The sequence below is a fragment of the Quercus lobata genome, chromosome 9 (assembly GCF_001633185.2).
Source record: "Quercus lobata isolate SW786 chromosome 9, ValleyOak3.0 Primary Assembly, whole genome shotgun sequence".
Lineage (NCBI taxonomy): Eukaryota > Viridiplantae > Streptophyta > Magnoliopsida > Fagales > Fagaceae > Quercus > Quercus lobata.
Window position 1 is genome coordinate 30,165,809 of NC_044912.1, and position 21,693 is coordinate 30,187,501.

Here is a 21,693-nt window from a genome sequence, read left to right on the forward strand (position 1 = left end):
AAAAGTTAAGAAAAAAAAAGTAAAAAGAAGTAAAAATTAAAAATTAAAAAGTAAAAAGTATTTTTTCTTTTTCTTTGGTGAGAGATGGTAGGGTGAATTGCACCTGGTGCAATACCCTAGATATTTTAATAATTAACAATTATTTAAAAGCCATAAGGAGGAAAAATTATACAGTCTTCTAGTGGACCCCGTCACTTGTTCACCATTCTACTAAAAGACTCCCACTTGTTTAAAATTGTTGAGTCAGTAATCAGTTTCTATTTTTAAAAAAATTCTAACTTAGCAATTTTAAACAAGTGTAAATCTTTTAATGGAATGATAGTCCACGTTATTTATCTACCATGTGGACCTTATAATTTATCCATAAGGAGACACAATAGCAAAAATCTAAAACACATATTATAGATAGTGTAGATAATGATTTGACACGAGAAATGCTACGTCTATAACCTTTTGTGGAAGGTTGTAAACCTAGCATTTCTCTTTGAAATAAATATTAATTCTTTTTATTTTTTTTAATTTGACACTCAATGCCCACCTACTTTACGAGGGATGGAGAGTTAATAATAATAATACTAAAATGAATCTTAGCATTTTTTATTAAAGTATGAAAATACAAAACATTTTTATTAAGTCATCTCTTGTCATTTCTCACATTTAAAAACTTCTTATCTATATGGTTCCCAATAACCAAATTATAGGGATGACAATTTTAAAACACTTTATCACTGTAATTTGCCAAAGATTATAAATACTAACTTCGCCTTTGGCATTATTATAGAAAGTAAAGTTTTAAAGCTTTGGCAATAACGATAGAGTTTTATAAATAGAGCTTTTGTGATATAAAGCTTTAATTGAAAAGCTCTTTAGTGTTTTGAGTGTTTGGCAAAGTATGGTGAATTGGGTATTTGCAGTCCTAGAGGAGAGGTTTGTAACGGTAAAATGAGGGAGTTTCTTTCTCTCTCTCTCTTGAAATAAAATAAAATAATTTTAATTGTATATGTCAGCTTAAAAAAAATAAAAAATAAAAATAAAAAGAATACCAAACACACAATTATGTTCACATTTTAAACTATGTTATTTGCAACTTGATACCAAACACATTTTTTGCATTATGAATACTTTAAACACATATTTTTACAACACTTTTTAAACCATAACTTTCACATTATTTTAAATAACGATGCTTGAAATCTACCACCAAACAGGCCCTAATGCTTTAAAGTTGTAGAGTTATAAAATATGAACAATGAGTTGTATAATTTTTCCCCACCCCCCCTAAAAACTCCAAATTTAAGCTTTAGCCTTCAAGTTGTTTTCAGCTTAAAGGACACCTCCCTCCCTCCTAAAGCAATTTTTTAGTTGCTTTCTACACATTGCAATTTATTTTCGGCTACTTTTCGGTACAAAAAGCACTGTATGGCTCTGCAATGGAGTGAACGGACCCCTAAGCTTGGCCTTAAAAGTTGTTTTCAGCTTTAAGAATCCCCTTAAAATTTAACCCCCTCCCCTCTCCCCCCATAAAGCACTTTTCAACCACTCCAAAGAAAAACTAGTAGAATCCCCTAACTTTCTATGATTTTGAAAAATTCCAGAAGAGAGAGCTTTAACCACCCCCCCAACCCACCATTTAATTATATACCATTAAAAACCCTAAATCCCTTTCAATTAAAGTTCTTTATCGTAAAAACTCAACAACTAAAATTCTACTTTGCTCTACTTTAATACCAAACAAACCCATGAGTATATTGAAGTGGACCCCGACCTACACAAATGAAAAGGCTCTATATTCAATAACTGAAGGGATCTAAGCTGCAGAGTCCATACAACGCTAAATTTTCTTGCATAACATTAAATTTGATTCTCATCAAAAGAAAATTCAGCCTATTTTGCTTTAGCACCCACATTTAGCTTCCACACATGATAGTTATCAAATTCTGGCACACCTATTTTGCCAATGAAAAAAGCAACTAAGATAGAGAATAGGTTGATTTCAGATGCCATAGCAATTTTAGGACAAGACGAAGATGCAAAGTCTTTGGGGGATATATAATCCACAAAATGATATTTAAGAACCTAGAAAAATTTTAACAAGGAACATTATTAAGTTTTTCTTACTTTTTTTTTTTTTTTATGACATAAAACCTCACCAAGGCCCCTTTGGACCGATCCTTGGGAATTAAATCCCGGATACATAACCTCAGATGCCAAATCATGTATCAAGTAATCTATAAAAATTCCTAGTGGGGATTCAAAACCAAGATGTTTGGGTCAACAGCTCATCCCAAGCCTCCCGACACAACACTACTCCCTGAAGGGTGCAAATTTTGTATTAATACCAATCTATACAATTCCTAAAACACATGCCTAATAACCATTAAAAAGTACTAAACTTTCATTCATATTAAAGATAATATGAAGATATCAAAAAATAAGGTCCGATCTTGTCTATAATTTTTTTTTTTAGAGAGTTTCAACCTATGACGTCCGCTCCTAATAATAACTTTTTATCATTAGATCTTGTCTATAATTGATGAAGGAATAAATAGAGTAAATATAGTGAAGTACATTACTGGGACTAAAAGAATAATCAACTGTATATAATTTACATCTAAATATAGAACTGCAGGTATGGCCTCATTGACTGAAAAAGCTTGAGGACGAATAATAATACCTAAATGGGCTAGAGTGCTAGTAGTATCAGTAGCACAGCAGCCTTGGACAGACTAAACTTAAGTATCATGCTTAAGAAATAGCCGACATAATTGTTTCGACCTTTGTGGGACGCCACATTGTCTTCCGGGCACAGATCAATCCCTCCTTGTCATTCGTATAAATTAATCGGATTTCCCACTGTAAAGATTTGGCCATGTTCTCAACTTCACGTATGGTTTCAACACTGTCCCGTACGATCAGCTTTCCTTCTGGCCTTAGGATCCTATCAACTTCTGCAACCACTGCCTTTAAGTCGCACCTGTGACCAGATAATTATCAACACATTAAGTCAAACTAATCATTGGAGGTCAGTGTTGAGGACTAAAGCAGCAAGAAATGTAACATATAAGATAACAAACCTCTTTTTGAGACCGGAGAAGAGATGATCTGCATGGAGAAGATCATAGGATCTGGGGTAGGTATTAAATGATTCACACCAGTCGTGATATATTCCAAATAAACCACGCTCATATATTATTGGGAGTGTGTCTGGAGAGTCAATTGGGACTACATTCATTACCCACACTTTCAAGTTTTTTAGTGCCGCAGCAAACCTAAAAGAAGCATCCATTATATAAATTATAAAGAACTAGTCAAAAAGATACAGAAAACAAAAGGAAAATGAGCCTCGCTTAGCTTCTTACTACATAAGAAAAAGGGAATGTTAAGGCGATGCCAGGAAATTTTCTCAAGGGGATGAATACATTTTTGTCTAATTTTTAGATTTATTACCAAATGTAAAAGAAGATTAATGGAAAATTTCAAAAGCTAGGGCCCATGGCCCCCCCTAGCTCCGCCTACTTATCATTTAACCAACAATAATCACATTTTGCTCGAATTAATGAGAGATGATCAGATATTTAGTACCAAAAGGATATCTACCCATTTTCTAGGGCCTGCCAAGTTTTTTTTTTTTTTTTTTAATTGATAAGTTAATATGCAATAGAGAGTAGGCTTCAAACGGAATATAATGACAAAAAAAATACATGTGTCCCACATAACTACTTTATTGAGGATCCATAACTGACCCCAAACTTTTGAAACCAATGCTTGGTTGTTTTTGTACAAATTAAACATGCACCAAGTGATTAGAATGGGGAAGAAGAATATATGTGACCCCAATAAATCTGTTGAGATACAACCCTATAGTTTGGGGATTAAGGCTTTTTTGTTGTTACACATGCTCCCCAATGGGTTTTGAATTTGTGACCTTACCCTCCATTCTTATAGGAGAAAAAGTGTCATTTGAGCTAGAGCTCATTAGCACCAATGATGGAAAGAAAGTATTCAAAAGCCAATGAGCTCTAACTCAACTATGTGAGTGTGGTACTAGGTTTAGGATGAGTTCATGGGTATAAGACCTAGTATATTTGTGCATAACTTACCAATCAGAGAAAGAAAAAAAAAATACTAAAAAATGTAGGATTTCTTACCCTCCATATACAGCTCTCATGTCCATAACATTCCTCACGGAAGACCAGTTGATTCCCATCCCATTCAAATATGAGTGGGAGACTACATTTTTCCAGTGCTGGTAGTCAGCAGTGAAATCCTCCACAGCACCTTTACCATAGACTCCAACTTGAGAATTAAGCCAGTAAGGTGGCTTCTCCAACCTTAGTGGCCACTGTTCAGGCCACTGAGACCCTCGCTCTGATTTTTCAACCGGTACTTTGTGCATGCATGCTTGCAGTGGTACATTCCTGAACAAAAACACTCACAGAAACACTTGATGAAAATTTTCACTAATAAAAATATTTGAGGAGCATTTCCAGAGCAGAGAGATGCTTCCATAGTAAGTCGAGAAATTCTGAAGCAGGTGAACTTGCTTAGAAGAAGATAAGATATAAATTAAGATACTCATTTTTTGAAGAACAAAATTACACCCATGCTTCAGCTATTTCCTATTGTCATTTTTCTGTTTTTCCCATTACCAATACAAAGAAAATGCATATTTGTTGCACAATATGATGGACGCTTAATTCAAAAATCTGCAACTTCCAAAACTCCAGAACAGATGCAGAGAGTAAAGAATTCGAGGAAAAAAAAGAATTAAATCCAAAGATAGTTTTAATGAAGCATCTTCTTGGCACCTTTCATAAGCTACTTTGGTTATTACAGAGTCTTAGTATTAAGTTTCTTTAGGATAGAAAGTTGCTGGTTCATTTTTAATTAAGTTAAATTAGAATAAGCGCAATTTGGTAAATTCCAAATGTTCTAAAGTGGTCTGTCCTTGATCATACCAAAGGCCCATGAGTCTTATTTTGTTTTTTGAATCCTTTTCCTAAGTGGTTTAGAGGTTCGTATAACACTTTTTCTTTGCTATTAGTAATTAGTTTGAGTCTTTGTCTCTTCTTGGTAAAACTTTAGCAATATCCTAGATAAAGGCTTTATTGTAATAAATAAAATTGATAGTGATAATTTTAATAGAATTCCAACCACTTATTTAAGCTTTGAGAGTGTGATTGCCATCTCCTACCTGTGTGATTGCTTAGGAAAAGCTATTTTTTTTATTACTTGTTCTATAGCTTCTATCCACTGTTTTAATATCAAGCATATTCAAGATTCCATCCATTCATTACGTAAACCCTCAAACATCAAAACTTATTCAAGAATAATTCAAGATCTCATCAAGAAATAAAATTTAGTGGTAAATTCCTAAATAATTTTTATCAGAGCCGATTCAAGCTTTTGTCCTGCGTCACTATAATATCTCCATGTAAAACTAATGAAAGAATATTAGTTTCCCTAAGAAACTGAAGGTTACTTCAAGGAAATAGAAACTCTCTTCTAAGGTGCACCATGATCTTATTTTACCTCACATAAGAAATTCAAGACTTCTTTAATTTGCATGCGTTAATACTTCTAAGACTAAAAGTAGAAAATGATAGTCAGGAAAGCATCTCATATTTTGTGAACTCCTTAAGATGGCCTTTGAGCCAAATGGGGCTTCTAGCCCCCTGAAGTATGGGGTGTCAGGTGAATAGGGTGGTTCAAATCCCATCGGGTATGTGAGCATTACCTAGTGAAAAGATAATTATAACTGCTTTATAACAGTAACAAATGTCTTTAATCCCACTAAACGTGACAGATCTGTATCCTATATGGCTATCTATTTAATGAACTTGTCAATTGGATTTGTGCACAGTAAACCTTACATTTTATAGCCCAATAATCAGTTAAGTGTCTATTTTAACTTATAACAGCCAATATTTGTACCAGACACCACTGATACCATTATTAAACCACTATATTAAACAATGGGGAAAGTAGAAAATACCAGGCTGCATTTGGGTCATCAGATTCTTTGCAGAGGGGAGGCTCATTTTTTGGTCTTTTGTCATAGCACTCATTGGAAGTTGGTTTCCTGTATATTGCTGCACCCACTTCATTGAATTTGTCCTTTTTAATCACCACCAGATCCCAGCACATTGACTTTGTTAGCTCAGACATTGCTGCCATCAATTACAACAAAAAGAAAAATGGAAGGGCATCTAAAAGTCAACTTCAAGTCCATCTTTTTTTAGAGGAATCTAAATGAAAACAGTTCTACCTTTCCAAATGCCAGAATCTTCTGGATTCTTCCTATAAACCGGAGTGGCAGACCAGACAAAATAACCTCCAGGTCGCAAGACACGATTTAGCTCCAAGAGAAGCTTACCACCTGCAATGTACCTCAAATTTTATCTCTAACAAAAATTAACTGGGAGAAGTGGGGGGGGGGGGGGGGGGGGCTTTGAAGAGGATGTAAACATTACCTTCAACATGCCAAGGGACCCTACAGCGTGCACAGTGGACAACATCAAATACAGCCCCAGGGAAAGGAAGTCTTTTGCTGCCCATAACTGATGATATGGCAGGGATTCCTCGTTCAAGTGCAAATTGTACTTGAGCTTCATGCTCATCCTTGGGAGCAAATGACATTGCAAGAACGTCTCTATCGAAAAGAAAACCTCCAAAGCTAGCCACTCCACACCCAACATCCAATAATACACGACTTCTTTTTCCCCATGCAATATCAGGAAGAGACTGCATTGTCCATAGAAATATAATGAATTATACTTGTCAGAGAAGGAATAGAATCCCACGAGCAGATTATCCTTGCAAATCAGAATGCCAAACTAAAAATAATAATAAAAATATAGGAAAACTAAAGACTAGTAGATTGTGTTTGGAAAATTTTCTGGATAACAGAAGTATGATCATGTCAACATTATATAAAATTGGTGAAATGTGAATAAAGAACAGGACATGACATGACATGAATAGGGAAAATGAGGTTGATGATAAGCAAAAGTAGCAAGAACAGAAAATCAAGAGAACAGACCAGCGCATTTGATAAATTCAACAGAAGCTTTGTTCGGTTAACAAAAATGGAAAATCAAAATTAAGATGATCCTGGTAAGTCCAGAAGAGGACACAGAAGAACCTTCCAGCGTGCTCATCAAGAAATCAAGTAAATTTATGAGTCTTTTCGCCTATCACAAAAGGAAAGGGGCAGGAATATTCTCCTTTTATTCATTCTGCTGTGATTCATATTACAGTTAAAAGCAGATCTGTACTTCCTGCAGTAGACCAGTGTATGCATAGAAATAAGAATTGCCCCGGTGAGCACTCACCACTCAGGTGTAGTGTAGAATAAAAGACGTATGGTTCCAGTTCATGTTTAATCCAGTCCTGAGCTTAGAGAACTGAACTAGTTTAAAATCAGTGAAAAACACGAAATCTTTTCACATGAAACGCAAATATAAAAAGACAAAGGAAGGAGCATTTGGATATGTTGAAATGAGATACAAAAGTACCTCATTCACAGTATATTAAAATGCTTTCTACTTCCCTGAACCTAATATTGTTGATGCACCTATATATGAACTAATATGAAATCAGAATAAACAAATCTGCTTTATTCACAGCATGGCCAGAGCAGAACATATAAGTGACAAGGGCTCACTTTTTGAACAAAATCAATGTAATGAAGAGCGCCCTTTACGAACTGAGTTCCACCTCCAGGAAAAGTGAGGTATTCACCAGTAACTTTAACCCAATTTTGGTGCCCCTTAACCTCTGCAAGCTTGGTGTGGGGAACATTATAATACCATATCTGCATAACACACCAGAAAAACAATATTCAACACCAAGTAAACTTTAAATAGTTTTTCATTGATCAACTAGATGTTGGGTATACCTTATCCCTGCTTTTAGGCCACTGAATTGGGATTTTATATCCTTTAGGTAGAGGAACAAGACAAGTGGGAGCTTCATCCGGACAGTGCCTCTCTCGATGCTCATAGTGGCCCGTACTTGGAAGCTTTCTAATTGCTTTCAAATTGTCAAGGCAAGGGATGTAGTCTGGCCCAGCAGTGACATTACAGACTTTCCAGCTATAGCCACTTTGGTCCTTAGTTATTGAAGCTAGTTGTGATTCCTTCTCATTCTGTGACTCTGTTGCTTGGGTTGAAAATGCCCCATTTTGAGTAGTAGCTTCATTCAATAGTTCTGACTGGGCACCAGCAGGGAAGATCTCAGGCTGATCAACTTTCTTCTCCTCAGTCAGATTACTTTCCTCTGTTTCCAATTTTTTCTCAGCCTCAACCAACTCTGATTTATTATCATCAAATTCTGTCTGCTTAGCATCCATCACTTCACCAACTCCTCCGTCTGTTCCCCCATCTCCAGTTTTTCCCTCCCCATCATTTTCAACCTGTCTCTTAGGCTCCTCTTCAGACTCAGACTTATCATCAGAGTTCACCTTCACCCCTTCGTCCTGATTTTCCTCAGCTCTATTCCCAGACTCCCTTTCAACTATGTTTTGCTCATTCCCAGTGTTCCCATCTTCATTAGTTGAATCCTCCAGCAAATCACCTGAACTGCCCTTGAAATTCCTAGAACCATTTTCAGGTACCATTTGTTTCACCTCATTTCCAGCGTCCTCAGAAGCCAAGTCTGGATTTTGATCCGGAGCAATGGATGACATTAAAGTCCAAATCGCAACTAAACAAAAAGCAACAAACACCACTATAGATATAGTGGAACAGTAACTTGAAGACTTCCTCCCATCAATTCGGGAGTACTTTGCCTGAGCCATGTTTTCTAGGTGTAGACTTCCTTATGATATAGACCTGGAAGGGGCAATAACAAAAAAATAATAATAATAAGCAAACCCACAAAACAAACCTCCTGAAATTCAATTTCAACTTAGCTCTTTAATTGTTTCAAAATCTTAACTCTTTTTTCTTTTTCTTTTTTCCTTTTTTCCCCCCAAAAACCGAAGTTCAACATAATTCTGATGGTTAAATCCAAGTACCCAGAATAACCAGTCTTACCAAAAATACCAAGAATTTTTTATCATAAATTTCAAGAATCCATCCAAATGTGAATCAAAATAGGTTGTGTAAATACTATTTGAAAAAAATGCTGAAACCTCATAGTGGAAAAGAAAATCACAGATTTGGTTCAAGATGGTAATATGCTAATGGATAAACAACTTCCATAGTATGACTAGTGAGATTCAAAACATAAATTGAAACAGTAAGAGGGAAGACTCCAAAGCAAAAAAAGCTTACGACTTTAACAAAAGAGAGCAACACCCATCAATGCAAGAATCAATCTTTCATATAAAAAAAAAGACCAAACTTTCACCACCCAGATCGGTACTACAGAGCAAGCAAACGAAATCAGAAGCACAAAACGTAAAGAAAAAGTTAAACCCAGAAAAGATCTCAAACACTATACTACTACTAAACTCCAAATAGTTCAAGAAATATATGAAGCAAAATCAAAACAGAAATATAGAGAGTAGGATTTGAAGTGTACCCTTTTTCCCTGAGAGTGATCTGAGTGAAGGAAAAAAAAAAATTAAGGGTGTTGGGTCATTTTTATTGATCTCTTTTATAGTAGAGAGTAGAGAGTAGAGAGAGAGTTGGGTGCTTTGGCACTGAGAGAGTTCTGAGAGCTTTCGTTTATCCGTGTCTTTAATTATTATTTTATTCCTTTTTTTTGGATTAAGATTTGCAAGAGTCAAAAAAGGAAACAGAAACAGGGTTGAAATATCATCAAGATGATATTATTATTGGTATTAGTAAAATGGTTGTTTTATTATTGTGAGATCTGTTTTTTTTTTTTTTTTTAAGAAAACTGTGAGATCTGGTTGGCATGGGATATATGATGATGGGTGTTAGCTGGAAAAAGGAGATGAATTTAAGAGAGCATGAAGCGGCAAATCCAACAAACAGCTAAAGCTGAAAAACAAACAGCTAAGCTGAAAAAACATCTTTTTTTTTTCAGCTAAAGCTGAAAAAACTAATTGGACAATGACTTGTTCATTACATGATTATCAGTTACGCGGGGGAATAGAATTTGTTAGAAATTATCTCTCTTTTTTTTTTTTTTCTTTTTTTTTGAAGGTTACGAGAATTATCATATTGATTCACTTAAAAATTATGACTTCTATATATGATATTTACCCTTTTGTACCACTGATAAGTAATAAAATTTGATAAATATTATATGATACTCCGATAATAATAACAATGGTTAGGAATGTTCACCAAATCGCAAAAATCGCACCAAAATTACCTGCAAAATAGCATAACCGTACCGCACCAAAAGGCTTGATGCAGTGCGGTTTACGGTTTTATAATATGAAAACAGCACACATCGCACCGCACTGTACCTCTATATATATTAATATATTTATTTATTTATTTTATATTATATATATAATAAGCACAAAATATCAATACATTAATAATTTAATACTCTAGCCGTATCTCAGTGTTCTATTAGTATTAAAAATTAAAAAAGAAAAAAAGAAAAAAAAAAATCTTATCACTCTCTCAGCCCTCACAAGTCAGACCCTAGCCACCACACTTTCACTTGAATTGCCAATAGACTACTCACTTGCACAAGTTGCTTCTACTATTACGGTATTTATCTCCCTATATGTGTTCAATTCAAGTTTTTTTTTTGTTAAAGTTAAATCTATTGGTAGCTTGTATATGACAAACTTGTTAATTATATTATTTTTTTATTGATTGTTGCCGTTGGTATATTGGCACTTGGAAGTGATGGGTCAACTTAGTACTCAGTAGCTATGTTAGATATTTAAGTTTAATTTTTGTAGGTTTTCTTTGTTTAATTTTTGTAGGTTTTCTTTGTTTTTGTTTGGTGCTGAATCTAGGTTTAGATATTTACTAAGTGTTATTGGGATTTCAGAGTTATTTTATGTTACCTACAATGCCTTATGGATACTTTGAACTGCTTTCATTCACTTTTGAGAGTTTTATAATGTCTTCTTGTTGTTTGATCGCTTAGAATTTCATGGATAATAGCCAGTGAATTTTTATACACCGCACCGTATCACACATGTGACCGCAAAAATGAGGCGTGGTGTGGTTATGATTTTGGCTAAACTATACATCGCACCGCACATGTGACCACAAAATTGAGGTACGGTGCAGTTATGATTTTGACTAAACTATACTGCAAAATGCAGTGCTAAAAATTTCCCAAAACCGCACCGCATCGCATCGCGAAGGCCCCTACTTATACTTTTTATGAAATGTTGTGACAAAATAAAAGATAATATTGGTTCATAGGATTGTTCTCGTATATTCCATATTTCCATCAAATTATTTATTAAATCATGTAATAAAAAACAAGTAATATAGTGTATTTCACTCATACTCCAATTTGTATCTTAACTAAATGATAAAAAAAATTATCATTATAAAATGAATATCATAAGTTAAAATCTTATCTCTTCAAATAAATAATTTAAAAATTAACATAAATTGTTCCTTGTTGGATGGTTTACTTATTAATTCAAATGGCATCATTCTATCCAAATTTGAAACAGGATGCATGCTTAGTTCCAAATTGAATACTATTAAGTGTGCGTTTGGGTAGAAATTATTTCTACCCACGTCTGCGTTTTCAACGTTTTACTCTTTCTTCTCTTTTTTTTTTTTTGCACGCGTTTTAGGAGACAAATTTCACTATTACAGCTACTGTTCATGAACAGTAGCCGTAATATTTGACTTTTCAGCCACCTTTCAACACATTAGTGGGTTCCATATACTATTCACAAGACCCATAAACCTCACTTTTCAGCAACTTTTTCATTAAAAATGAGTTCCACAATATTATTCACACATTTAAAAATTATTTTGCTACAATATTTTCAGTTTTTAGCTGTATCCAAACGAACCCTAAGTTTTTGGACCCCCCTCCCCACCAACAAAATAAAAATACTAAAGCTATTGTTACAGTATTTTACCCTAAGCATCAAATGTTTGCTAAGTCGTACTTAATGCATAAAACTCACACTTTTGTGAGATTTGGAAAAGATTATGGTAGACATCACTATGAATTTTATCTCCAATTTTCTTATTTTATTTTGTAAGATGCTGTTTCCTGCACTCAAATCCAAAATCTCTTGCTTTTCATTGAAGACACTTGCCAAGTGAATAATTTTTTTCATAACTATTAATATGATCTGATATGATTGGTGATAGATTCAAACAAAGGTTTTATTTTTTATTTTTTATTTACAATAAATTATGTTAAGAATTATAAAAGTATATTGTGTAACATTAGTACATTACCCATTTTATCAGTTGCCAAAAATAAAATGGAGACTTTTGACTTTGATGATGGATGCCAATTACAGTGTGACTGTGTGAGGTAGTAAGCGATTTAACGTGAACAGGAGCTGTGTCAGTGGTCAACTCACCTCCCTAACAATGACAAATTTTCACTAGTTATCATTTGAGTTACTATTATTATCACTCTATTTCTTTACCTACCACTAACAACCCATCACATTAACTGATATCAAATTCTTTTTGCCAAAATTTTTTCTTGTTTCTCTGAACTTTCTCACAATAAAGGCTCACTAGTCACTACCGACAGTAAAGGGAGGAAGTCCACGCGGGCACACTAAATGCGATGGCACATTGGCAATAATATGAAGCACATGCAATTGCAATGCACAGATTCATTCATTCACCGACGCACAAAACGTCGTTTTCTTTTCTCTCACTCAGAAAATTAGTTTAAGGGTCAAATTGGGCAATCAAATAGGACGTGGTCATCGGACCCCACATCAGCCAATTTGCATTTCTAGTAGTAGTGGTGGTGGACTTGATACTCATGTATGGTAGATAATCATTGTCCGGTATGCAGAAGATGACGATGTGAAGGAAGGCCTCAAATGAAATCTCAACGTTATTTTATGACCAGGTAAGGTTAAAGACTACTATTTGTCGATGACGACTAGAGTCTAGATCTAGTCATCAAAGAATGGTACACTTCACAGCCTTAGATTCAAGGAATATGGTAGTATAGAACAACACAAAATAGTACGAGTAGAGTAACGTGATTGGCGCTCTTGAGAACGCCTAATTAATATGATGATTGCGATTCACTCAACGTGGATTTGACCAATACAATTAGATTTTGTGTTATGCTACTAAATTAAATTGCTAAAATCAATACATTTTTTAAAATTTTAATATAAAAAACTTATAACTTGATGTGTCCAAAATATTCTTAGTACCACTTAAATAATATATAATAAATGAATGTGTATATAGATTATTAGTACAATAGTACCACTCAAATAGTAACTCAATTAATTAAAAAAAAAACCTTGTTTTTGAATAAAAAATTTAAAATTTGAAACAAAAAAAAAGTATCATAAAGCGAATATCATAAGTTCAAATTCTATTATATCTATAGAAAATATATATGACACATTATTTTGTAAGGTTTAAATAATAAAAATATCTCTAATAAGATTCAATGTTATAAGGACATTTTTATGGCATACATGTTGGCCTGCCAACGGCATATGTGAGGGGGATGGGGGGAGGTGTGTTCCCAAAATTAAGGTTAACATATTGTTGTTGAACTCTCTTTTATGTAGGATTGTTACAAACATGAATAAAGCATGAGATTGTCAAGGACTTATGCAACTTGGTAAATTTATTTGAGCATGACTATAATAGCCTTTTATCCATTAAAGAAGTTATATTTAAACAAACTCAACGTAGATAAATTATTTAGAGAACCATATCAGTAATGCCAAGTGATCATTCTATTCAATAATATAACACCATGTGTTTAATTAAATTGAATAAATAATCTCTATCACAATTTTAATCACCATCCAGATAAATAATAAATTTGTAAAAAAAAAAAAAAAAAATTTACCTTCAACTCCTCTTCCTATCTCCGACACCAATAGTCCTCTAAAAAAAAAAATCACAATGTCAACATTTTACAAAATTACCAATTTAAACTAATGAAGTAGCAATCAATAAAAAATAAAAAAATAAATAAAAAAAAGATACTTGATTAGGGTGTGTTTCGTTGGAGGGATGAAAAAGTGGAAGGATAGAAAATGGTGGAATGATAGAAAAGATTTTAATTTTCTTCCTTTTTGTTTAGTTGGGAGTTAAAAAGTGGAGGAGTGCAAAAAGTGAATTTGTATAAATTTACTTATACTCCCTTGTTAAAAAATGATACACAATTAAAATAAAAAAGTGACAAGTAAAAAAAAAAAAAAAAAAAAAGGAAATTGCCCAAATTTATTAAACAATAAAAATTATGTCCAGGAAAAAAAACATATCTAATTAAAAAAAAAAAATATATATATATATATATATATCACCAAGTACACCCCAGGAAATCAAAAGAAAAAAGGATTAAAAAAAGAAAAAGAAAAAAGAGTAGGCATCGTTCCTAGGAAGTGAAAATAATAATAATAATAATAACTAGTCGCTAACCCATGCGATGCACAGGAAAACTATTAAATGTAAGATTCAAAAAATAATGTCACGCACTTTTATAACATAAGGTATCAAAGAGATGATACAACTAATTTTTTGATAATTTTGGTGGTCATCGCCTACTCAAAATATTAAAATCACTATATTGAATTAAAATATTCAAATTTAACAATTATTAACAAATTAAGAGAAATTAACAATTATTAATAAAAGTTGCTATAGATGGTAGTTGTAGTAGAATTCATTCAATATGTTATAATCGATGATATCACCTCATAACATTGCTTCATAATTCATGTATGCACACCTCATAATAGAATAAGCAACCTTGTATAATCGAGGAATACCAAATATTTTGCAATGAATTCATCATACGTATTTTGGACATGTTTTGATAGCTTTCTTATTAATTTATTTATACTCAATGGTTAAAACCAGGCAAAATTTGCTAAATAGACTGATTTTAGGAAATATTTCGGTGAATAGTATGTGCGTCAAAGTATTTGGTTAGTTAGACTGATTTTGGAACTCGAGTTTGCTAAACTCAAGTTCCTGCCCAAAAACACATGGAACTCGAGTTTGCTAAGCTCGAGTTCCATGCGGTTTTTTTTTTTTTTTTTTTTTTTTAATTCCACGTCAGATTTATGTTGGGATTTTTGGGTTGGAACTCAAGTTTGGTAAACTCGAGTTCTAAAATCAATCTAACTATCTAAATACTTTGACGCACATACTATTCACCGAAATATTTCCCAAAATCAGTCTTTTTAGCAAATTTTGCCGTTAAAACCACCAACACAACACCCTTTTTAATTTTTTGATCGGATTAATGTATACATGTGAGGTAAGCTTATCTCTTGTCTTCTAACCAACACAACACCCTTTTTTTTGTTTCTTTTTTTTATTTCTTTTTTCTTCCGTTTTTTCTCAGCCACATTTCCTTCACATTTTGTCTTCTTTATTTCTCCCTTTTCTCAATTTTCCTCCACAAACTTCTTTCAATACCTCTCTCTAACTCTGTTTCAAATATTGCTTGCCTTAACCCAGTACCCACACTTCAACAAAGTGACTTCGGTGAGTCATAGTTCATCAAGAATCAAGACCCACTCTAGCACCCCTCTTTGAAACGACTTTTTGACCGTTGTGTTGATCGGTGACTCCATGATTCTCATCAAGAATCAAGACCCAGTTCACTTCGATAGTACCCGCGACATGCAGTGGTGATGGGGAACCATCTATGACGAAAACAACATGCAGTGATGATGGGGCTCCATCTGCGACAAAAATAGCTGTTGGGAGCAACAAATCTAAAAGTTTTGTACGGTCATGATTGGCCGTGGGCCTGTGTTTATATATATGCAGATGATGGCAGGCAAAGCATCATGAAAGAGCAGAGCATTGTGAAGGAGTTTTGGTGAAAGAAAAGGTACAACATCGTGAAAGAGAAGGTAGAGCACGAATTTGGGTTTTAGAAAAATTTTATTATTATTTTTATTTTTATAATATTGTGCTGATGTGAAAAATTGTAGAAGTTTTAAAAGCTTCGGTTTTACATGTATATATAGATAATAATAATAAATGCCTTAAAACAAGCAAACGCCCAGGAAAGCAGGCAAAAAAAAAAAAAAACCAAGACAATTGGACGAAATTAGTGCAGTGGGCAATTTCGTCATTTACCCATAAAACTCCTCCCACCATGTTTTCTCCCCATTTTGGAGAGACAAATTTTAGGTGGGCCTGGGTGGAAAATGCCTAGGCCCCACCAAAAAATTCTCTCCCTCCCTCCTTACCAAACAACACCCTTCTCCATTTTCTCTCTTATTTTATCTCCAAAGTTTTCTATCCACCCTATTTCACTTCCAAAACAAACACACCCTAAAGCGTTGTGTGCAATAATTTCAATGTGGGAGTAATTGGGTATGTCATTGCACAAACTCAAGAGGGAGCGTACGATGCTACAACTTCCACCTCATCTGAAAACACCAAGTGGAATTGAACATTTTGAAAATAATAATAATAATAATTAATGAGGAAAACAAAGTGCAAAGGGAGACCTTGAGAAGGAGAATTAAGGGAAAAGGCAGGCAAGAGGGTAACTTTAGGGATTTCAAATATCTTCCACCTAGGTGATTTTGGAAATGTTGATGTTGCAGTAATTTTTTATTTTCACAAGACTTGTGGTGTTGGAGAAGGGAAGTGAGGGTTGATGGTGAAGGTTTTTTTTTTTTTTTTTTTTTTTTTTTTTAATTTATTTTTATTTGAACGATAATTAGGATTGTGACATGGATGCTTACTCAATTAAATGCACACTTGGCGTTATATTATTGAATGGGAAAATCATTAGGCATTGCTAAAGTGGTCCTTTAGGAGGGTTAAATAATTTATCTCCAATGTGTGGAATTTAATTTAGGTATTTGCCTTAACCTACTTATGGATTCAATGATTTCAAGTTGGTAAGAAATAATAGTCCTTGAGTTGAACTAATATAATATCATTGGTCACAAAGGTTTAAAGTCAAAACCTATCGTACACCAAAACCCTAACTATTGGACCACACCCTAGATGGTTGAAGTTTATTGTGACTTGATTACATAATGTGTTTTTCTCTCTAATGTCTTTGATTATCATCCTTTTATTTCTACCATATTTTTTTATTTTTTTATTGGACGTAAATTTTGAAAATCTAACTATTGGATTGCATATTCTTATTATATCTATCATATTTGCATAGTTTCAAGAAGATCAAAAATTAATAGTTATGTCATCAATGACATGTTTAAATTTCAAAATTTTGTGGTAAATAATTATGTATTAAAAATAGGTTTATTGATCAAATAGTAAATTACATCCAATTTAAACAAAATTTTATATGCATGTTAAGAATATGAAGAAAATATAATTTAATAGTTAAAATTTCAAAATTCACATTTATTAAAAAGATATAAGATAAATTTGAAGGGTTTCTCCCCAAACTAATTTGGAGAGAAACCTTTTCCTTTTAATAATTATCGAGTTTCATATTTAAACCAAAAAAAAAAATTATATTATGTTAAACTTTTTCATTAATGACACGGATTATGGACTAGTTTTGGTATAATGTCAATTAGCAACAAGAAACAGGGTATGGACTATGGATATGAGCCGAGTAGACTATAGACCCAACAAAAGCCACGTAATCACATTATCCACAACTTATCAAAAATTGAAGCATTGGACATGACGTGTCAGAACATTTAGCTTCACCACCAATCATATTCTCCAAGCGTTCTTTCAATTTAAAATAAAGTAGAAAAACAAATATGTGGATGGAACGCCTTTGACAAAGATTTTGGACTATGGTGGGGCATTCGAATCACTGTCCACAGACTCTCAACATGACCAAAACTATGAACTGCAATTCTCCACATACCCATCAATTTCTCTCTTTCTCTGAGACTACCTTTGAGAGGAGAGACAATGTTGAGGTGTGAAAAATGAAGAGGAAAGATTGTGTTATGCATCTTCCATGGCCTGCCATTATTGTGTTTACAATGCTTTCTCACCATCACCACAGTCACAGAGAGACTTCATCAACAAAACCATTTTAAAGCCATCAAGTAGATCCAAACCTGTTCTTATTTCTTCTATAAGCAATGCTAGAGCCTCCTACAATACTCTTGTCTTTGAGGTGCTACTCTTTTCTTCTCTCTATGTTAATATGTAATGTAATATATATAATGGCATTGTCATGTAAAGAGATAGAGTTATAACTATGTTTCAGGAAAGTACATTATGGTTGTTTTAGATACTGGTATTCTGATATTATTGTGCAGTTGTTGATTCTTATCAATTATTATAAACCTTTTATCTGCCTTCAGCATGGTTAATAAGTTTTTTCTCTATTGTATTGAAAAAGTAAAATGCACAATCTCGTTTTTTGGTCAATTGTCAGAGTTTTGGTACTGGCTATAGTTGGTTTAACAATTAACTACCTGTGGCTGTGAAGCTACCCGGTATTGGAATTTCAAGGAGCATCAATGTAAATATTTCTAGGGGGTGTCTTAAATTCACAATGTGAGACATGTTTGCATCAATATTTATATATAGACCTGCAATTGTGAATTTGAAGGCATCACAGATTCACCTCAATTAATGTTCCTAGTCAGTTTCTTTGTAAACTATGTCAAGATTTGAGTCTCTAACCAATACCCATGTGTTAAGAATGCGGTCCATGTTAAGCACAAAACTTACGTTAGTTAGGTACAATTCCTTAGGTGTTGTATCTTAAATTTTTCAATTAAATTTAACCATACAAAGGTTAGGTTGTTAGATGAACGCATATTTTGTTTGCATCAATTGTTCCGAACAATCATTGCTTATTTAAAGCAGCATCCACATTGGTTTGTTCATTGTGCTACAAATTATCATTGTTATTCTCAAAGGCATAACTGGGTGAGTTATATGTTCTTAATGCTAGGCTGTTAGGCTTTTGGGTCCTCCAGCAAGATTTGAAGCTTCAAAGCTGAAAGTTGTTTTCTTAGGAGAAGAGTTAAACAAGTATTCAGGAATTCTTCCAAGAACCTACATCCTATCCCACTGTGACTTTACAGCTAACTTAACCTTGACCATCTCTAATGTCATAAATCTTGATCAGGTATGCATTCTTATTATTTACTAATTTAGCATTTAAGCTTTTCACCTGATGTCCAAACCTGCACAAAGGCAAACAATTGCACCTGTCCAAAATTGACCTTGTGGTAGTGAATAGGTGTCTAGAAATTTGTACATGTTGCTAACTACAATCACTGTAGTATGAATATGTTTTTAGCGGGAGCAATATGTCATCTGCAATATTTGAAGCTTTAATTGGATTTCTGCATGATTTTACATGTCAATGGCAGTTAAGAGGCTGGTATAACAAAGATGATGTAGTTGCCGAATGGAAGAAAGTGAAAGACGATATGTGTCTACATGTCCACTGCTATGTGAGTGGTCCAAATCCCCTGCTAGACCTTGCTGCAGAGTTTCGGTACCACATATTCTCCAAGGAATTGCCTTTGGTAAGTTTCTCCTATAATATTGACTTAAATAACTCATTTTTGAGAAGGAAGGGATTCCAAATTAACTAGGACACCATCTCTTAGGTTCTTAACATCAATGACATGCCACTATAGACAAGCATTCATGCATCGCTGTGGCGAAATTGATAAAAAGCCATGTATAGCTATCCTCTGTACAACTACTACACTTTATGTTGCAATTTCTTCATTCCATTCTCTAGAAAGAGAGATTGGCAAAGATGGGGTGTGTTGTTTGGGTCACAAATGCCTTAGATGGTCAACTTGCATGGATTTGGTGCGCTTATTATGGTTAAAACTGTTAAAGAGTATTGGTTAAATAGACACCTTCTATCATTTCTCATTTTCCCCATATTATTCCTCACTTCATCATCATAGACATTGCAGGAAAAAAATTCTCCTCTGTTTCCTAGTCCAAGCTATAAAATTTGTTAAAATGTTTAATGGCCGATGAATTATAAATGGCTATATTTTCATATTGATGCAAAGCCAGGTGCTTAAAGCTGTGTTACATGGGGATTCAGTACTTTTCCGAGACCATCCTGAGCTACTGGATGCTTTGGTTAGGGTATATTTCCATTCTAGTTCACAAAAGTACAATCGCACAGAATGTTGGGGTCCTCTCAAGAAAGCTGCAGAGGTAAAATCACACATCACATGTTGCCTCTGTCAACTCAATTTCCTCATGTTAGTAGCCCTGGTTTACCAAGCAGAGACTAATTATTAGTATTACCTTTTTAATAATACCCTTAAAAGTACTATTGAAGATATATTAATTGTATCCACTGAATGGACACTTCCTTTGAAGTTTTGTAGCATTGCTTGAATCCAAAACCTCTAATATATCTCACCAAAACAATTTCTAATAGAAAAGAAAGAGGGTGGAATTACCATATCTATTTATGTTAATCGAATTTTTCAGGGAAGACAAGGGGACCAGATCCAAGGCTTGATAAGCGCAAGTGAAGATGGTTTGAAGCAAAAGTGGGGAAAACCAAGATCCATTTTTCAAGCTCTTTTTACTTTCCTTCTTTGAAGTCAGAAGCACCTTATTCTCGAAGTGCTCTGTGTTCATGCCGCAAGGATTGTTATTTCAGGTGCCTGAGGCATAGCAGGGTCCATTCTTAGCAAAACCTTAACAAATGGGAAGAGACTAAAGGCCAACCTCAAGTTGCATAAAAAATGTGGGGTCCTGATTCTTTTTCAATTAACACATTTGTTCAATTGGAAATATTGACTCACTATTATTGTGTGACTGAGACCTTTTTTCATCTGGTAAATCAGAAAATGGCTCATTTCTTTGTTTCAAACTTTTCATGTGTATCTTAGTTGTATACTTCTATATGTCATTCTGTGTGTCCACACCCCCCCCCCCCCCCCTTCTCTGATATGCCTCAAAAAAAAAAAAAAAAGGAGAGAGATGAATACATAATAGAATTCAATTTTTTTATCTCCAAGAACTTCAATGGGTACAGCATGGAGTGTCTGTGCCTATCAGTTAGCTCAGGATCTGACTACAAGCCATATTCAGGCTACTCAGTCCATTTATTGCATGAGCATGCTCAATTCTTTACGGAAAATGCTAAAACTACTGTTAATTTTACTAAAACTCATAGAGTGATGCAACAATAAGTGTGATTTTCTTTTTGAGCAAACAATTAATGTGATTAGGACAACATTAATAACATAGCATATAAATTTCAATTTTGACGTTTTTGTTTTGTATTTAAAAATGATATTAGTTCGTGAGTTCCAGTTAACTCAACTGGTAAAGTCTCTGATGGTTGTATAAGAGATCTAGGGTTCAATTTCCGCCTACACCAAAAACTGATTGGTGTCTTGGTCTCTTGATAAAAAAGTTATCATCAGGAGCGAACGCCATAGGTTGAAACTCTCTCAAAAAAAAAAAAAAATCGCATTAGTTCTAATGTCTATGTGATAAAATTTATAGTATATTTTAACCCAAAAAAAAAAAAAAAAAAATTATAGTATCTATCTTATGTTTAAGTAGATACAAAATTAAAGGACAATTCGGTAAAAATGCAACTCTAACTCCCACTAAAATATTGCCTAAAAAATAAAACCACTCTCTTATTAATTTTCAAATTGATTTATTCACTTATAAATTAAAT

The 21,693-nt window shown here is 33.7% G+C and overlaps 2 protein-coding genes across 3 annotated transcripts; one reads left to right on the plus strand and one right to left on the minus strand.

Annotated features, from left to right (window-relative positions):
- Positions 1 to 2,494: 2,494 nt before the first annotated feature.
- Positions 2,495 to 9,956, minus strand: LOC115959640 (probable methyltransferase PMT25). The gene is made up of 9 exons (XM_031078110.1): positions 9,529 to 9,956; positions 7,901 to 8,834; positions 7,667 to 7,816; positions 6,474 to 6,744; positions 6,269 to 6,379; positions 5,996 to 6,170; positions 4,149 to 4,418; positions 3,075 to 3,269; positions 2,495 to 2,974 (listed from the first exon to the last, which is right to left on the minus strand). The coding sequence occupies exons 2-9, from the start codon at positions 8,798 to 8,800 to the stop codon at positions 2,746 to 2,748; spliced, it is 2,301 nt and encodes a 766-aa protein (XP_030933970.1). The 5' UTR covers positions 8,801 to 8,834; positions 9,529 to 9,956; the 3' UTR covers positions 2,495 to 2,745.
- Positions 9,957 to 17,825: 7,869 nt separating this feature from the next.
- LOC115962097 (magnesium dechelatase SGRL, chloroplastic-like) lies at positions 17,826 to 20,910 on the plus strand. 2 transcript variants are annotated; one of them, XM_031080968.1, is made up of 5 exons: positions 17,831 to 18,171; positions 18,961 to 19,137; positions 19,385 to 19,543; positions 20,055 to 20,201; positions 20,484 to 20,871. In XM_031080968.1, exons 1-5 carry the CDS (start codon positions 18,010 to 18,012, stop codon positions 20,595 to 20,597), a joined length of 759 nt encoding a protein of 252 aa, XP_030936828.1. In that variant the 5' UTR covers positions 17,831 to 18,009; the 3' UTR covers positions 20,598 to 20,871. The 2 variants fall into 2 exon arrangements, with proteins under 2 accessions (XP_030936829.1, XP_030936828.1); XM_031080969.1 differs by lacking the exon at positions 20,055 to 20,201 and having other exon boundaries at positions 17,826 to 18,171; positions 20,484 to 20,910.
- The last annotated feature ends 783 nt before the right edge of the window (positions 20,911 to 21,693 follow it).

Coding starts and splice junctions, on each gene's coding strand:
- LOC115959640 (XM_031078110.1), bottom strand. CDS start 8,800: ATGGCTCAGGCAAAGTACTCCCGAATTGATGGGAGGAAGTCTTCAAGT. Junction 6,745..7,666: donor ACATTGATTTTGTTCAAAAA/GTGAGCCCTTGT, acceptor TGGACAATGCAG/TCTCTTCCTGATATTGCATG. Junction 4,419..5,995: donor GATGACCCAAATGCAGCCTG/GTATTTTCTACT, acceptor GTTTTTGTTCAG/GAATGTACCACTGCAAGCAT.
- LOC115962097 (XM_031080968.1), top strand. CDS start 18,010: ATGGCCTGCCATTATTGTGTTTACAATGCTTTCTCACCATCACCACAG. Junction 18,172..18,960: donor ACAATACTCTTGTCTTTGAG/GTGCTACTCTTT, acceptor TCTTAATGCTAG/GCTGTTAGGCTTTTGGGTCC. Junction 19,544..20,054: donor TCTCCAAGGAATTGCCTTTG/GTAAGTTTCTCC, acceptor ATGCAAAGCCAG/GTGCTTAAAGCTGTGTTACA.